Here is an 18255-nt window from a genome sequence, read left to right as displayed (position 1 = left end):
AGAAGCACTAAAGGAGGCCATGATACCTAGCAGGGGCAGTAGTATCAGGCCGGTGAACACTCGCGAATATATGCAGTAGAAGTAAAGGGTCGGTGTGGGATGCGTGGGCGGACATGTATATAGCACGAACGAGAAAAATAAGAACTAGTAAATCCGGCTCGCGCAGATCTGGAAAAATACTTATTTTTCGCACGACGGTAATAGCAGTAATAATGGTGAACTCGTACGTACTACTAATCGCCAACATTTAAGGACAACAAAGCACTCGAAGTGGGTGTGCGGCACGTCTTCGTTGACCACATAGCATCGATGTACATCTAGTATGGGCGCGGCATGGAAAAGAAGACTATTGTATTTAGGCACTATTGCATACAGAGATTATGATACTATATGTGGATAGCAATTACAAAATGACCTTTAGAACCGTTGAATATAAACGTTCTCGGGTTGATTTTGTGGGTCCTCCAAAGCCAACGCATGACTAGGTGAGTTAGGAAGTGATTTCTGTGAAAAAGCCTAAAGTTACCATCTTACGCACAGAACAATTGCATTTTTATCAATCGAAATCGCAGGCCCATTTTTGCTCAGCACACCTTGTTTTAAGTATTTTAGATTTTTCATGAATTTCGACTATTTAAAGTTTATAGGTTTATAAGTTTAAAGTTATAGGGTTTTTTTAACCCTCTATTTAGGCACAACACAAATAAACCGAATATTCACTTAAATAGCTTTATAAGTGCTTGGTGTCTGCGACAGACGGAATAAGGGGCTGCCTTATAATACTCGTGGGCTCGGCAGGGTTTTTATTTTCCTTTGTTGATAAAAGGATACTTATGTTTAGACTTTTTCTCATATTTTAAATTAGATTCACCCTTATTACACATCAAAGTTACTCACGACTTTGCATATCTCCATGCATTACTTTTTTTTTGCGAGGATTATCTCAGTAATGACGGTCATATAAGGACTGCCTCCAATCCAAGACGGATCCTGGAACATGCACCGACTTCTAAGGCCGGTTACATTTTATTTTTGTCGCCATGACAAATTCGGCTCGGACTCCAAATGAGGACTCTAACTAGCACAAAGAGCTGAGGATCACCAAGACTCAGAGCGACGATTACAGGATCCAATCGGGTAGGCAAGTGTTCCAACAGTCAGTGTTCATGGCCGCAGCTGGCTGTACAGGCGGCACATCTTGGATCACCGATTTCTCTGATTATTTTACAATGGCTAGAAACGGACTAAATGACATCTAGTTCCTGTACTTCCAGTTCGTTCGTTTATTTATACAGGCTTGATGACTATCGATCAGTTAACAATTCGTAATTTTCGCTTTTACGATAAGGTTTTAAGCTCATCTGAGAAGCTTCCTAACGTTGAATTATGTGTAGGGTTTCTAAAATGACCTAATATTTGCGATGTAATATGTTAATACGAAATTTTGTACAAGTTGACAAAGCTTCAATTAACTTACATCTTGCTTATACTGCCTATAGATCAAGTGGTTTGGGGTTGTATGCTACAGTTACGATTGTCCTCAAACTCCAACCTGTCAAGCGTTGGTGTTCGGGCTAATAGAACGAAGGACGCATTCGAAAGTCAATCAATTACCCTACTGACTTGGATTAATCGAACAAATCGTTCGCTTAATGACTATAGCCTTCGCGAGTTGTCCATGCTAACAGCAGTCACACAATGAACTGGTTCGGTCCTTTTTGAAATAGACAGTTCCGCAAAGGTTAGACCTTGTCAGCCAATCGAGTGGGGCTTGACTTGACGGTACGCGCCATAAGGTCAATTTTGAGAAATTCAGTTCCACCTGGAAAAATCATCAGAGCAGGTATATTCGAGCTCCCAGAAAAATCCAACTATTGTTACGCTAGTTTTATTTTCTAGCAATATGTTTTTTTTTTCTCCGAATTGTATATACCAGTGTGGTTTTAGAAGGGAAACGATCAATCAGACATAGCTGTCGCACCGCTACCGAGAAATAATCTATGTATGCTATGTTTAAACCATCTTCTTTAAAAATTCTATTAAATTAAATTGTTCGTTGTTGGTGTTAGAACGCCGATGAGTCTAAGCTGTGTAACTACTTTGCAGCATCCGGCGCCGCCGCTCTGACAGTGTTTCGCTGCTTTAAAATTTGATAACACTTTATCTATAAATTACTGAACATCTGCGCTTTTGTTATTACCTTAATAATTACCTCACGTAAGTTGTATTCCAGGCGACGCGGAAAATGTTTTTCTATGACCTCTGGCATGGGCGTGGCTCGTTTCGATATGCGAACCACCATCTGCGCAATCACTGTCAACGAATACGATGGTTTCGGGTGATTATGTTTATCTTATGCTCGAGCATGTTCTTCGTGCAATTTGTCAATGTGTGGACGTACTACAGAGAGTACAATTTTGCCATCTCGATTGAAGAGGAGTACCGAGAAAACATAGTTTTTCCAGGGGTCACACTGTGCATTGATGCCTGGTAAGTTTTGCCGAATCATAAGAAGTTTCATCACGAATCTTCGTCCGATTTCCTCCACATGTGTAGTTTTTGCTTAAATGAAACATCTGTCCCAGTCACGGTATTATGTCCGCCTGCAAATCCTAGGAATACGTAGGGTTAGGAGCCCAGGTTTGAAGCTGCCTCGAACTCGTAGTGAAGGGGAGCAGCCATGTGAAACAATGCTCAGCGTGAGCAGTGGCATTAGACATAAAATTCAATACATTTAAATGAAGTACCTGTTACATTTGGTGCCAGAACTCTATTTTTGTGACTCGAAACTATCGTAATCTAACTCTCTAAGCTCCGCACATAGAAATACAATTTGTTAATGCTTATGCTCGTGATGCTTCCTATAAGTTACAGGAACGATTCGTTCCTAGGCACGATTAGAGCTATCTTGTCCAATCTGCTCACATCTCCGTACGGCAACGAATGTAGACTATACATTAAGAATGAAAACGAGACTTCTGTGTATTTATCTAGTGGTGCGGAAAATCTAGGAAGCTACTTGAGTTCCCGTTATCATTAATGGACTTGGTAAGATATTGCGTGCATTGCCCGTATAATGATTTAGTCCTTTTCACAGGTTGGATTCTGTGAGAACGTGCACATACACCAGCGGTAAATGCGCCAAAAGCGATCTAGTAAGTATGCCTGATAACGGTATATTGAAGTTTCTGCAAAACATATACCGACTCCAGCGTCTGAACAGCTTAGCCTAATACCCTCCCGCATTCAAGTTTAGTTCACAGTGCTAACCTATATCGCTCTCTGTACGAATCCAACAGACGTACTCCGTTGGCCTTTATTACGTGCAGATCGATCCGGATCTTAGGAAATTTGGCTCATTTCCGCCGGACGAACTCTTTCATTGTACGATGCGGAACCCAAGCTGCGAGTCGTTTAAATGTGTAGAATCGTAAGACGATCAGATTCCAGTAAACTATTGACCACCATCTTCTAAGATAAAAACGCCGTTACCAAGATATGTCTCTAGTCTAAAATTAAGAACACCTAAGCAATTACCCCAGCCACCGCATTTATGCCGGTTCTGTTAGAATTATTGATATAATACTTAGCAAGAATCGTAGTGCGCTTAGTATAATCATGATAAATATATGAGTTACCTCTTATATATGTGCCCGCATTCGCTGATAGACCGTACGTCCCTTATCATTTTCTCTATACACTTGAAGCCTTTACACGTAAAACGGTCGATAAGCTAAACGTTTGATTCCTATGAAACTTGACATTAGCATGAAGGTGAGCTATTTTCGCGCTCCGTCACAGCTTTGCTACACTCTTGACGTAGGTGCGTACCAACACGGGATCGTCTCAAAATGTAAATCGCCGTGGATGTACAGTAAGTCGAAAGGACTCAAAATACTTATCTTTTCGTTTCACGGGAATAGGCCGGTCTTGTGATACTTACTTAGAATGTCACTAACGAACGGTAGGCCCTGTATTATACGTTACGTGCTTTTCACAATGAAGTCTTTCAAGTCAGGCCCACGTATCTTAATGAAGGAAAATTCTTTGTGGATTCCTATAAATGGCGACAATTTAGCATTGGAGTTGAAGTATCGTGTGAATCGATCCCGGGTCATCACCTTTTTGCCAAAGAACATATACCCCTTGATTGTACATTCGCCTAATAGCACCTTTCCGGACGCATTAACGGCCATCACGCTGCGACCTGGGACAGTCTACGAGCTCTCGATGAAACAGGTCAGTGCATTCAGCTTGTTGTCTCGGTAGGCTATCGATTGGACAAAAAATTTTTTGTTGATTGCGTCTGAGAAGTTGTAATATAGGCTTTCGGTTACAGAATGATAGGAGACTTCAAGGCCTACCTACAACCGAGTAGATGCAAGATGCTGCTAACTCCTTAAATGTCTCGTTGCAGAAACGAATTAAGCGACTACCATCGCCGTATAAATCTCATTGTCATGATTATAGGCTGCGCGGGTATAGGCAAGAATACGGTGGCTTCTTGAATTTTGATGTAAGTTAACTGAATTGGCTAGACATTTCAATTCATCCAGATCTCATCTAATCACAGCTTCTAATCTAACGATAGCCATGTCAGTGGTCACTAGGTCTATAGGCCGAAGTGGGGACTTGAAGAGAAAGAAATATGCAGACATTGTGTAGTGGATGTTTATTGTTCAAGTACTAATTAACAGTCTTCTGCCATTGTTGATGTGCTTCAGCCCGAAATCACCACCGACTCTTGTGCTTTTTTCTGGCATTATTTTTCAGCTGTGTCTGCAAAATTGTAGCATTTATATGGAGCTAGAATTGTGCGGTTGCATATTATCCAGCCATGAATACGCGGGACACCAGCGTTTTACACTCTGCAATTTCACGTACGGCGATACATGCTCTCATATGATACACCGGAATCACACCTATGAGAAATGCAACATGGTCTGCGGCATGCCTTGCGAGTAAGTAGTACTTGTTTCTTTTCGGACCCGCTTATCGATTCGATCATAGTATATTGAGCTTAGATTCTACTTAAATCGACGTATGTACTATATTTTTTAGGGAAGTCTCCCTTTTTTTTTTTTAGCCAAAACTCTTTATACCTTGTTATCCTCGCACCAGCTTCAAGTTACGAGTAAGATCAGGCAGCAATTAGCTGCACCTAATATCAATCATTATTGATCACAACCTCGCCGATGTGAGACCCTTCAAGGACTTTTTCGGAATGAAGCCGATGAAGTGTTTCAATCTTCAAGCTTATAATATGCAGGGTGCCTAAAGGTCGTTATTACAATAGTAGAGATAACTAATGATATCTTCTATTTTCATGGGGCCGTTCAGCCATGAAACTACCCTCAGTTTATTTATAATCGCCGTCAAATGACTCTGTTTGTATGTTGTAGTGGTATATACACATATCTATAGTTCCACTCTAGTGTTTCTAGCTCAAATGTCGTTTTGTTCACTTCACGGAAAATGCATCATTCTTCTTGCGTCAAATTCCGGTCACAATATATGTTCGCCACTAGTCTGTACGACCTTTTCCGATCTGTCAAGCAATTTATCTATTCGTCTCGTTCGAAATGTTCAGCTTGAGACTCTTTTCGGTGTCAAATGTAGCGTTCCTAATTTCATTTGCCAGTGAAAAATGGTGGTAGTCTGTCAGGGCAAGGTCTGGAAAGTATTAGGAGTTCGAAATGGCCTTCCGTCAAGAAAGTCTCCGCTTCTAACCTGGTTGGATACATACAAATAAATGGACGCGGTCTGGTGCTTGCAAGTTTGTTAATGCAGTAAATTATTATACCTATGTTTTAGCTTAGTGCCTTTACGGGATAGCATCGTTATGTGCGGTCTGGTATTGTCGTGATAAGAGATAGTTTCGTCTTGTTTGTTGGGTAGCCTCGTTTACACAATGCGACCGGAACGCGTTTAGATCCCTGTTAATCGTCTTGTTCTTGTTAAGCATTTTTCAAGAGTAAAAGATTCTTCCAGTCCCAACATACGCGAATCATCGTTTACTTAAAATGGAGGTTTAGGCATGGCTCTGGACGCAGACATATCTTCGAAAGCCATTCATTTCTTTCTCTGCCTTAAATGTACGCGGAGAGATCGTTCCAAGTCGCTAGTAGCGAAGCTGTGTTGAAACCTGTCATTGTGATGTTGAGAGGCAATAAAAGCTCTTGTCCCCCTTATGACGATTGCTCAGTTCTGAAACTTCTGATTTTTAACTCGATCACATAGATTTAAGGGGACTTATTGGTAGTCATATGGTGATATGCATTTCATTTTGGAATCTTCACGTTTAAAGCCTAAACGAAGGATAGAATTGCGCTTATTACATAATGAAGTTGTGTTATAACGAACCTTCAGAGAAGAAGGAATGTTTTTGAAAAACGCTTTTCAACACACAACTAAACAACTAAGCGAGACGCTAAAAGGAAAACGGACCAAATGTACTTGTGCTCTAGCTTCATTCATATATATATAGATATATATATATATATATATATATATATATATAAACAATTGAAGTTGATGGCAATTGAAGCTTAGGTATAACACTTTGCACAGACATCGTTAAGATCCATAATAATGTTAATAAATAATGTAAAAAGCTTGTGGAAACACTTTTAGTTTAACAATAACGAAGTGCTATATTTGCATGAACAAAATTCGAACAGGGAAATCGCGTACGATCTAAAAGTGATAGGCTTCAGCACAGAGAACGGTTCCGACAACGAGATCAAGTAAGTGATTGGCATCATTCGTTATGTAATTACCCTCTCTCTCTCCATCTCTTTCCCCATCTCTCTCTCTCTCTCTCCCCATCTCCATCTCCATATCGCTCTCTCTCTCTCTGGGTGTGTGTGTGTGTGTGTGTATGTGTAAGCGTTTTACAACTGTTCATGCACTAAAGTGCCAAACACAGCAAAATGCTATTACAGTAGTTTACAGCTCTCCGAAAAAATCGTAAATCTATTTAAATCCGTAAAGGCAACCTTTTACAATCGCAGGCAGCAATCAACTACACCCAATTACTGTGGTGTGCATGTGTAATTAATTAATTATTGTAAAAGTCAAATATAATAGTGACGGTTTCTTGTTCGCAAGTGGTGGCAAAGATTAGTATATAGTATCTAAATGCCTGGAAGCATTTTAAATTAATTTGTTTTAATCTTTAGTTGGGGGTTTGCGTTACAGGGACAAATTCACCCTCTTATTGAGTTTTGCTTCCGATGCCGAAGAAATAACAAAGTACGTTCCAGCGTTAACTGTAAGTTAATATGTGAATAAAGTTAAACAGCGTAGTCAAGTTCCTACTACTAATTCCGTTATGAGACATTGTACAGGATTAGAAGTGAGGCGACTTACAAAAAATCTACTTAGAATTTAAGTCGATATAATTAGAGGCAGAATTTAAGGACACGACCTTACACATAAAATAACTATTATTTAAAGGTGTTTATTGTTTCGAGTCATCTCGAAGCTAGGAAGGAACATTTTTTTATTTGAATTGAAAAGTCATGTCGCAGGCCTGAAATCATGTAAATTAAGACTCTTAGTCGTCAATCCAGCGAGGTAATGATAATTGTGACTTAACGGCTCTGGCCAATGGATAAAGCGAATATAATTAATTATTGTTGTAAGAAAATACTCTCGATTTTGACGTAAGCGAAACTGTTTACCTACTGATCATCCAGCTCTTCTTCGATCGTAAGCCTGCTTTTGCCCGCTTTTCTAGACTTAAGTTTTGAGTGATTTTTTCCAACACTGTAACCCTATTTTTACCCTTTCCCTTCAGCGACCTCTATTGAAACCTTATTGTGGTTATAATTTCTCCCGCACGGATTATTTTCTTTGTTGCCGGTGATGTGATTGGTTCTAGGAAAGCAATAGGCTATTTCAAGAACCACTAATTAGGCGTGTTATTAATCCCTGATAAAAATTTTGCAATTATTATCTCTCGTCTATGTTTATTATAGTACACGGAATTCGTGGCTTATGTTGGAGCGTACATAGGCACGTGGACTGGTATGTCGCTGTTAGATACATTGCTTCGTTTCGAGAACTGCTACAACCTACTTAGGAAGTTACTAAAACAAACCGTTAGAGCTCGCGTAAGTTAAATAAATAAAGAATATAGAAAATAATTACTTTTCCTTATTGCCGGCATAGGGATATAGCATACTCGAGTGCATTTTGGCTATTTAGTCTCCATACTTATACATGGTCTTCACTTATAACAGTATCTGAATTCCAGGTGCCCTATGAATCTCTAATAATCTCTCCCTCGTAAAGTGAATCCATATGCCGGCAATTACAAAACAACTTGAAAAATAAAGTAAAAGCAATCAACTCACAAAATATTTAGATTGCTCGTACCTATAAAAATAATCATTCGTTTTCTAAATCAGTATTCGTCAATTTCAGAATGACTCCTGACTCTGCTAAGACTGAAGACGACAAGCCTGTCACCATCCATCCATCCATCCATCCAGAGAAAACATTATATCACAGTAAAGCTGTAATAAACCATGACAGATCTCAAGTATGGACACCTTAGCAGACAGCATAAGTCTCAAAAAAATGTGCTCAGAATATATATCTTGCGCACTTGTTTGATGGTTGTTTCGAGGCGAGATATTTGCTTCACTCAGATTTATTGAGCATCATTCGCAATTCCGGAAAACAGTAGATAATTAAATACGTTTTGTTTTTTTTTATTGTTCAAAAAGCAGGTGACACGTTTCTCAAGTCGAACCCGTTAATAAATTTTGAAAAATCATTTCAACACTCTATCATGCACTCTTTTAAATTAACGCGAAGGGAGTTGGCCCACGAAGCTGATAGGCAAGCTTTGCTAAATTCGCAGCAAAACTTGTGTTCAACTTTTTTTTCCATACGGTTTAATCAACTAGATAAAGCCTTCTCAAATTGGGTTCGATCAAACGAATATGGCAAACTTTTCTGGCAGCGATCTTAACACTTTTCATTTAACTTAAGTTCCAACCGCAGGATTGCATCGGTTAACACTGGTGCGCTGGAATGCATAAAACCACTGTAGAATACTTAGTTCACTTCCGCCAAGTCGCTAAGTAGAAAGCCTTCAAAAGGTGCTACACGCGTATGTGACGTGGACAATAACTTGTCCGTGCCCAATTCAACAAAGCATGCAAATACTCGGTGCCGACAGTATGACTGATCCATCTCCGTCGTGCGTTCTCGCTGAATATCTGTTATGAAATGTACTAAATTTTTCGATCTATTTAAGACGAGTTACTTTAGTTTGCCTGAGCTACCTAGTGCGATTCTTAGTAAGCTATAACAGTGAACTTCATTGAATAGGACTGCCGCTGGAATTAATTATAATAGGAGAAAACAAGATGAGTATAATTAAGATAATATTGTCGGTTTTCTAATAAAATATCATCATCAACTTAACACTTTATTGATCAGCAGATCGTACGTGATCCTAGCTAAAATTTTGGCAGTGGCCGTTTTAAAACCTATTCATTGCAATTAGAACTACGACCGGTTAAGCAGGTTAAGCATAGGAATTACGTTAGTAAAGGTGCGCAAAACCGTTAGAAAGATCCAAACTGCATCAGCCAAGATTCTATGAGACCATTTGTTTCATGCAATATTCATCCTCGCTCTATTTTCAGTTGTGTAGGAAACACTTTAATCTTATTTTTCGTTTCTATATACAAGCATATAAAAATGTATGGTCTCATTAAAAGGCACTTTATTTATCGAAATAGTAATTACCTGAAGATGAGTCACGCTTTCATACCCGCGTATGTAACGAAGTGTACCTGCTTTTTATAAGACAGCTTTCTTCGACACAGGAATAGGTCGACACGAACGGCTGGGGTTTTCGAGGACGTTTGGAAAGAATGTCGGGAAAAAGGGAACCACGCATTTTTTTTTGTTTTTTTCATGAAAAAACATGCTATTTGATTTGTATTCGAAAGCTTATTAATTATGCAACAGAGCACCATTTGGTACTACTGGTTTGCTAATTCTAAATTGATTGATGTAGATAAATGCCACATATTCGGCTGTCTAATTAAATAAACACTACCATGAAGTACGACGCATTTAGATTGAATATTCCCTGAGATACTCCGTGAATGAGTGTTGTTTCTTTCTAAACAAAGGTTAACTGCTTTCTAAACAAAGGAAACTTCCTATACCCTAGCATTTGCTATACTAGTAATAGGTTGTTTCAGGACTCATACGTTTAAGGGATATTTTTCTCTAGCTTGTCAAAATATACACGAAAGTATGTGCGCCAAATCAAATTCCGTAGTTTCGTTTATCCGCGCCTTTGCCCAAATTACAAGTATGCTAAGACGTTATTGAGAATGTAACCCTATCATCTCTATTGAAAAAGAACACCGCGATAAAAACATAGCTTCAGCATATTACAATCTGCGTGCATACGTAGTACATGATTTGTGCAAAAATTAATTCGATTGAGCACTCGAATTGTACTAAGTACTCAGGGTCATGTTGAAAAATTTTCAAATATTATATATTAATGTACCAGATAGTTAGTCCCTTCGAAAAGCAGGGGTTTTGCCGGTGTGTAGGTACCGAGACGCTCCAGCAATGTGTGAAAGTGCTTCGTATGTAGCAGTAAAGCTTGGCGTGGTGGAAGAGTAATTGTATGAATTAATTTAATATAATTTTTAAAATTGGAACATAAACAAACGAAACTGTAAGCACATCCTAAGTGGAACTATGTATATACACCGCCGTATAATAAAACAACTTATTCTTAAAACTGATATTACAACGCGTAAAGTACAGAATATGTTTGTTTTTTTGTTTCTTTTAAACACCTTAACATGTGGCTAATCAGGCCTCCAGCAAATCTCTCTAACATACAAAATATTCACCTTACCCGTGCCTACCCATCACATTTTTCGTCCTGCCGTTTCATTATTAGGAAATATAAACGCTTTTGCAAATCTGACATCTGAATAAAACATGCTCTTTCAAAAAAAGGGAAAATTAACCAACGCATAAAATGTATCAAAGTTTTCAGATGATATTGCTTTAATCCATAGAAAATACGGTGCCAAAAAGAAATGTCAATTTTGTCTCTAGTTCCCTACATTATCTTTCTAGCGCTTTTATCTTCTGCGTTGTTCTAGGCTTTCGAGGTCTAGTGTGCTCTCCTGTAAGTGCTCCTCATATTAGCGAAAATATATAGTACTATTCAGACCCGACCCAGATGAGGCTCGGTGCCGTTAAAGAGTCTTAAAAGTCGAAACGCTCTTAAATCTGGGGTAGAGACATAGTAATTGTAAGGTCTAAGACTGAAGCTCATTGGAGAAAATTAAGCTTAATTCATATACGTAGGACATTGGCTGTTACAACACGTGGGGACCCAGTGGCTTCCTTTGATAGCACAACACTTTCTCTAAGTGTGTTGCGTACTGATCTTGAAATAGGTTCGATACAGAACGAATGGTCAAATTCGCTAGTAGAAAATAGCCTCCTAATGATTTAGCAATTGATACTTCGTTATCCTTAAGACATGTTAAATTTTTTCTAATGCATCGTTAGCCACACAGAATATTCAGTTGCACCGTCAGCCATCCCGATTGTTTATATGTCTACTGCATTAACTCGTACATTTAACGTTCTAAAAAACTTATGGAGCAAAGCTTCCTTTGGGCCACATTACTACTTCTGCCCTATAAGAATGTTCTCTATTTTGAAAGCTATAAAAGGAGTTTATACAAACAATGACTGTGTACGCCTTTAAACGCTAAAGGAAAACTCTAAATGCTGAAATTATATGCTTAATATATGAAGGGTGCGCATCTCGACCCTACGCACGCATACACAACCTCGCTACATCACAGCGACGTCGTATAAAATGCTTACCGATTTGTTTGGAGCTCCGGCTAACTCTCACAGTTTTCTTAGATACACTGTAGAAATTTGTTTATGTCTAGGTTATTTCGAAAATAATTATCCATATATACGCAAAAATGGGTAGTTGAAAACCGAGGGTAGAAACTGAAAAGAGGTAGTTGACGCGATAATTTTTGTATATTTCAATATTTGATTATAAAAGTTGTTTTCCCGTTGGCTGCATTTATAGCCACACTGGCATCCGATACATGACGGTGTCTTTTTGATCTGAAGCGGCCATTAAAGCTCATTATCAAATGAGAATTTTCGTGCTGACTTATAGTTTTTTTTCAATTAATTCAAATTATTCATTTACAGATATTTTGGATAAGCATTAATTTGATAGATATACTATAATAGTGACGATAATAATAAATAAAATAAATCATAATTTATCGGGTGAATCGTGACAGCTTAGTGGTAACAGGATATACATTAAGCCTATTACTGTTATGTATAAGACTATAGGAAATGGCCTCATCTATCTCTAAAAGGCTCATAGTTGTCTCTGCCTTTAGGTAAAAGTTAGAAAATACAATCGTTGTATTTCGCAAACCATTTTTGGATCGCGATCTCAGCTATAGAATTTTTGAAGAAGACGATGCACCTATAGAACGTTGTTTCGACAGCTCTTTAACCTTGGAACAAATAGTAGAACTTTGTGACCCGGATACAATGGGACAACGGTTTTTAAACGACATATAAAACCAGTAAGTAAAGCAAAAAACGAAACTCGCTATTACTCTTCGAAGAGCTTAATATAATATTTAAAAAAATTCCTAACATCTGCTAGATTCTATATAAAACTATCAATCGAATTCTGGCGGTTTATGTACTTAATTACTACTCACCGATATGTAATTAATCCCCCATGGATGTACCTAGAACCGAGGCGTCATCGACTTTTCCGTCGATATGGGGTCGTATGCTTTGTGTATAAGACGTAAAACGTTACAATCATTTGGTGGGCAAAGAACACTAAATTAATAACGACTACAGTAACTATGTTTCGAAAACGGTCAACTTTGATTAAATTTTGTGCTGCTCGAATTCTAAGTGAATCTGACGAAGCAACTATTTTCTATTGATCTTTTCGTTGCGTTTTTATTCAGGTGCATGTTTCTATCTAAAAATACACTTACTTGAGTAATATAATGTGATACGAAAGGATGTCTTCGAAACTATCGAAAAGCCATCCATGGATTCTGTAAGCTATGTCATGTCCCCGACACTCATCTGTCTTAATTTAAGTAACTATATTCATCATGGATGCTTGTTCAATGGCACAATTGGTTATGACGCTTACAGAACAGAAGTTACTTGCTCATATACAACAATAAATAAATGCCCCAACAATGCCTTCTTCCCTATATACATCAATTATATTTGTTAATGAGACGCGCAAGCTGAGCTGATTGGATTTAGATATTTTCTGTATCTACAAATCACATGAAAAATATAGACCGTCATTTATTGATTGCTCGTATTATTTAATGGCAAATTAATAATTTCATTTAAATAAAATGAAGATTTTTTTTAATGTTATATTGCCGCACGTATCTAAACTAGCTGTAAAGATCCGAGCTGTTACGCGTTGATCGCTTTTTGTTATTCTTGGATGGCGCGTCGATCGCAGACAATTGAATAAAGGATCTGAAAGGACAGCATTGACTGAGTGTACTTAGGCCGAAGGCTTCGTACAAATCGCGATGTCTAGATAGGAATATAATGGTTATTTGAAGCACGATGTACATATTTTGCCGACGTGATGCATCTCCTCATAGCTATAATGAGGTTGAAGTCATGTACCGCTATCTTGGAATCCGACAATCGTTCTTATGATAATCATTTCAATTTGTTATATATTTTTTGGGGCTTTTAGTTACGATGTATCTTATTTATGTACTGAAGACTTCATCAGTGTAATATAACAATGATCTCTCTCTTTAGGTTTCTGAAAGTCGTTTTCTGTATATATATTGTATTTTTAACTATAGGAGATTAATCCTCTATGATTTCCAATATGCAGACCCAATACGCACATTAATTAATAAGAAAGTCGTTAGGTCATAGGTAATAATGTAGGTTTAAATTTATTTCATTGAAGAGTGCCCCATTCATTGCAAGTAAATAAAAAAATGTTTTAAACAAAAAAAAAGACTCCAACTATATTGTGTCGCCGCATCCTTTCTGTTCAGAACGTATCTTCTAAAACGTAGTACTCACCTGGCGATTAAACGAATCGGCGTATATCACGAGTATAACGGCGTATAACGAGCTACGTTATCCTATATACGATTTCTGTCTTTTAAACAAATGTTAAAATGAGCTACATAAAAATGGAACTTACGCCAAATTCGGCAGAACGTCTATGTGCGTAAATATGAAGTAAATAAGTAAAAGTGGAAATTTCGCTCTGCCTGTTTAGATTCGTAGCTTGCAGGCACAAGTGGCCTAAACTAAGGCGATTTACGACATTTGTCTTTGGTATTTTTGTTAGCTACAGCGTCTACCATTGACAACTGTACAGATTCAATATTAGGGCTACATTCAAGTATATTATAGATCATTTTATGCGAAAATGGGAGTTTTATTTAGCAACTAACTCAAGTTTGTTGGGAAGTGAAAAAAGACAGATAATTAAACTATTGTTCGGGTACATCATATCGGTTTAAAATTTCTTAGTGCTTCGGTAAGTTCAAAGTTTGAAATAAGTTCATCAATAATTTCTCTTTTCGAAGTACCGCAAAGTATCTATATTGCATTTATCTCTTCCCTTACGGCACAGTGAAGTTTGACCCTACTGCCTCGGAAACGATGATAAGCCATTTTGCTCGTTATTTGATAAATCTCAATATCCCTGTTAAGACGAAGCTGGCAAGCTACTAAACTGATGTACACTAGGCGTCGTCCAGGGGTCATTTTCTTCTATGTTATCTTTTATAGCGTTTGAGAACGCTCAAAAACCTTCTTATAAAATGTCATCCTTTGACCATTAGTAACTGTTTTTAGCCTTCATATGATTCCTTTTCTGGTGAAATCATGCATGACTCCAAATGGCACCATGAAGGATACAAGGCTGTGGTGCCATTATGGTGTAAAAATAATCCCTGCGCGACCAGAAGTAGTCTCTTGGCAATGTATCATTGGGCAACACGATTACTGTTTTTTTCACACATAACTTGCAGCTTACTCACATATATTATGTATAAATTGCTCTTGTAGAACACAAATAGAATAGCCATCATAAAAACCTAAAGTGCCTTAAATAGTGCATAATATTTGAAGTGGTAATTGTTTCAAACAAAAACACCGGTTTCTCGCTTTCTAATGTTTTTATCATTATCGTGGTTACTATTTTGTTGTTTAATGCGGTGTTCAGAGACAAACTAATCCCAAAGCTACGCTTTGCCCCAGAGACCCAGGAGGTCACGAAATTCGTCCCGGTCCCTACGCTACACTAAATAGAATATTTATATAATGTTTTTACGGAATGTAGTGAACGACCGTAATAGACCTAATATGATTACTAACAACTGATTGAAGACTGGACAAGACTTTTAGGACTCCGCAGGCAGTCGATTCGATGTAAACACATATAGAAAAAGGACAGACAAGACAATGAGAGATAAACAAAGTAAGGACCGGAAGCGTCTCCTCCAGTATCCTGGTATAGTAATAACGGATGGCTGTGTGTATGCCACTCCCTGTATTTGGGCTGCGTCCACCGATCAGAATAGCCATATGCCCCGCGCTCAATGTGACGTCATTCTCCGCCTCTCCTAAGCCTGTAAGTAGAATGAAAGCGACTATACACTTATTCACGGGAGGCAAAACATCTTATCCACCCCCGAGAAACGCTACTTTATACTACATATTTATTATCACTATAAGAGTTTTTTCTTTCCATTTGGAAAAGTTTCCAGCCCTAAGTGCAATTGTCTCTAAACTTAATCTTTTTTCGAAGTTCAAGCCATTAATTATAAATCTTATTAAGAGAATATCACCTTCATAAAAGTTGTAGGTATAATTTATAAGGTATAGTTGAAGTTATTATATGGCATCAGTTATTATTAACCTCTGACATAGTACAAAGTGTTGTTGTCGAGTGATGAATACTTTTTTACGTGAGAAATTGTTATTTTGAATTACCTATTTGTAACTGTAGCAATACTGTGACGTTTAAAATTAACGTTACTGCGACATCCGATCTTCGACACTTTATCTACATCTACATGGAGTAGAGATAACCTATTTAAAATTATCTAGGAAAAATATTCTCATAAAATTATCTACTTACGTAGTTTTAAAAAAGGATAATATTTTATAATCTGGTTATAGATGTAAGTTATAGTATCTTAGAACACCATTTTTGAGCGAAACGGTACAGCTAACGTTGAGTCTGGTCATCAACTGACGGTAAGAAACCATTTGAATGGACACGATATTTACGAACCCTCGAATCAAGCTTCTTTGAAATATCGTATTGTGTACACTATATACTAAACTATTAACAAAGTCCTTAGTTATTACCAACATTGGAAGAAATCAGTAGATTTCCTGGAGTACTACGTCTAATATAGGCATGTCGTTAGTTAAAAGGTACCATTCGATTCTATCCCTTCTTAATAGTACAGTTGTTTCTTCAAAAGCAATTGTCATTTTTTTTTCGTGCGTTTCACTTGGGCGGGGGCATAGGTTCTATCAGTAAAATGTGTTGACCTAAACGCTACCGTTCTGTCAACATAACCCTTTCCAAGCGGATTTCAGCACCCTCTAATTTCTAAGGTGACAACGTTGGCCGACTACAAGTCTATACTCTCTTCATCCCGTTTCCATACTTTTGCATTTTAGTCATTTTAGCGAAGGATTGCTGACGTACGTAGATGCTTGAGATGAGGAGTATGAATAAATGCAACGTCGGTCGTGAACACTAATACAGGACCTGCAGCAGATATCTGAAGTAAGTCTCCAATTCGGTCATCAACGATCCTTTTGCTTGAATGAGTGAAGTAATATTCTTCTTGAAGAGTGGTACTTTAGACGCAGGGTGAGTTAACTAAGTCTGGGCTTCTAGTCTCTAGCGATAAGTAGTTCACCAATTTTTTGGCCATAAACTGCATGTACATATTTCTATTCGTTAATTCATTCGGTACAAACTGAAGAAACAAGGAATCGGTAACGTAAAGTTATTTTTAAAAGCAGTAAAAAGTTTATATAACTCCGAGGCCAAATTGCGTATGCTTAACGTTGATATCGCCCAAGTATTACCGTTATATATTATCGTTACTTAAATTTGAAAGGAAAAAATGTTCTCTTACACGGTCCGTTGAGGCGATAGCTAGCTTACAAAGGAAAGCCCTTTCTGGCGCATGCAAGTAAGAGTGAACTGAATTCCGCTATAATAAATGGAAACTAACTTCAAGGTACCAGTAGACATATACATTCATTTTATACCACCAAACGAGAGGTGCATTTTGTTTTATTGACAGGGTCTTATTTGACTGATTTCAGACCTATATATAGCAGCGATGTCGAAATTATTCCCCGAAAACGATAAGATTGAAGAGTAGGGTTTCCTTTAACAACAACTCTAATTATTATATTAGCGAACGCTTCTTCGATTCGCTCTATGCCTTACCGGATAGGGGCTGATCGTACGTTATGATACAAGGAACACCTCGCGCAAACTACTATTTCAGTATCTGTTTAACTGAAAACCAAGAATAAAAATCCGCTTATGCCCTCTCTAAAGAAGGCACACATGACCCCTAGTAGCAATCCTATATCTGATTTCTTTTAACAGGACTTAGTTAAGTTTAGTACTGGTTGAATTTCCGACACCGGCCGTGCTGCCCCTGTCGTGTTAGAAATTTTAGGTCACCCTAGCTATGCAGCATTGCTATAGCACAAAATGAATGGAACGAAAATTGATTTTTGACGCATCTAAGGCAGTACTCCATGATCAAAAAACGTTTGGTCTGCTCGACGAAACTACGGCTTACTATACTTCTTTCGTTATGCATCTTAAAAGTTGATGACATCTTATCTGTATTAATTTCGCAGTTCTATCAAATGAGTGGGGTAGTCGAAAGTCATTCTTGTGAGCCTGCCTGAAATAGCAATTTGGCGTAAGACGTACGGCTTCGTCTATCGCCAGTGCTACGAATCTTGAGCCCCACAAACGCTGCATGGAAAAGTAAAGCAGATATTTACTTGGCTATTTAACGAAATTTTCTGTATCACTCGACATAGTAACACTAAATGAATTTGGCTCATTATAGGTGTTCGATTAACTTGAAGGACACATTTTATCGTCAGATT

General features: G+C 37.9%; 1 protein-coding gene across 1 annotated transcript; it reads left to right on the top strand.

The window, feature by feature from the left end:
* Positions 1-2365: 2365 nt before the first annotated feature.
* On the top strand, positions 2366-8975 carry ppk31 (pickpocket 31). The gene is made up of 9 exons (XM_022850396.2): positions 2366-2490; positions 3768-3874; positions 4079-4239; positions 4418-4516; positions 4774-4961; positions 6681-6746; positions 7201-7273; positions 7983-8117; positions 8431-8975. Exons 1-9 carry the CDS (start codon positions 2366-2368, stop codon positions 8440-8442), a joined length of 966 nt encoding a protein of 321 aa, XP_022706131.2. The 3' UTR covers positions 8443-8975.
* Positions 8976-18255: the final 9280 nt, after the last annotated feature.

This window comes from Varroa jacobsoni, unplaced genomic scaffold, assembly GCF_002532875.2.
Source record: "Varroa jacobsoni isolate VJ856 unplaced genomic scaffold, vjacob_1.0 scaffold_1457, whole genome shotgun sequence".
NCBI classification, from domain to species: domain Eukaryota; kingdom Metazoa; phylum Arthropoda; class Arachnida; order Mesostigmata; family Varroidae; genus Varroa; species Varroa jacobsoni.
Note: the sequence above shows the minus strand (reverse complement) of the source record. Positions and strands in the feature narration are given on the sequence as shown.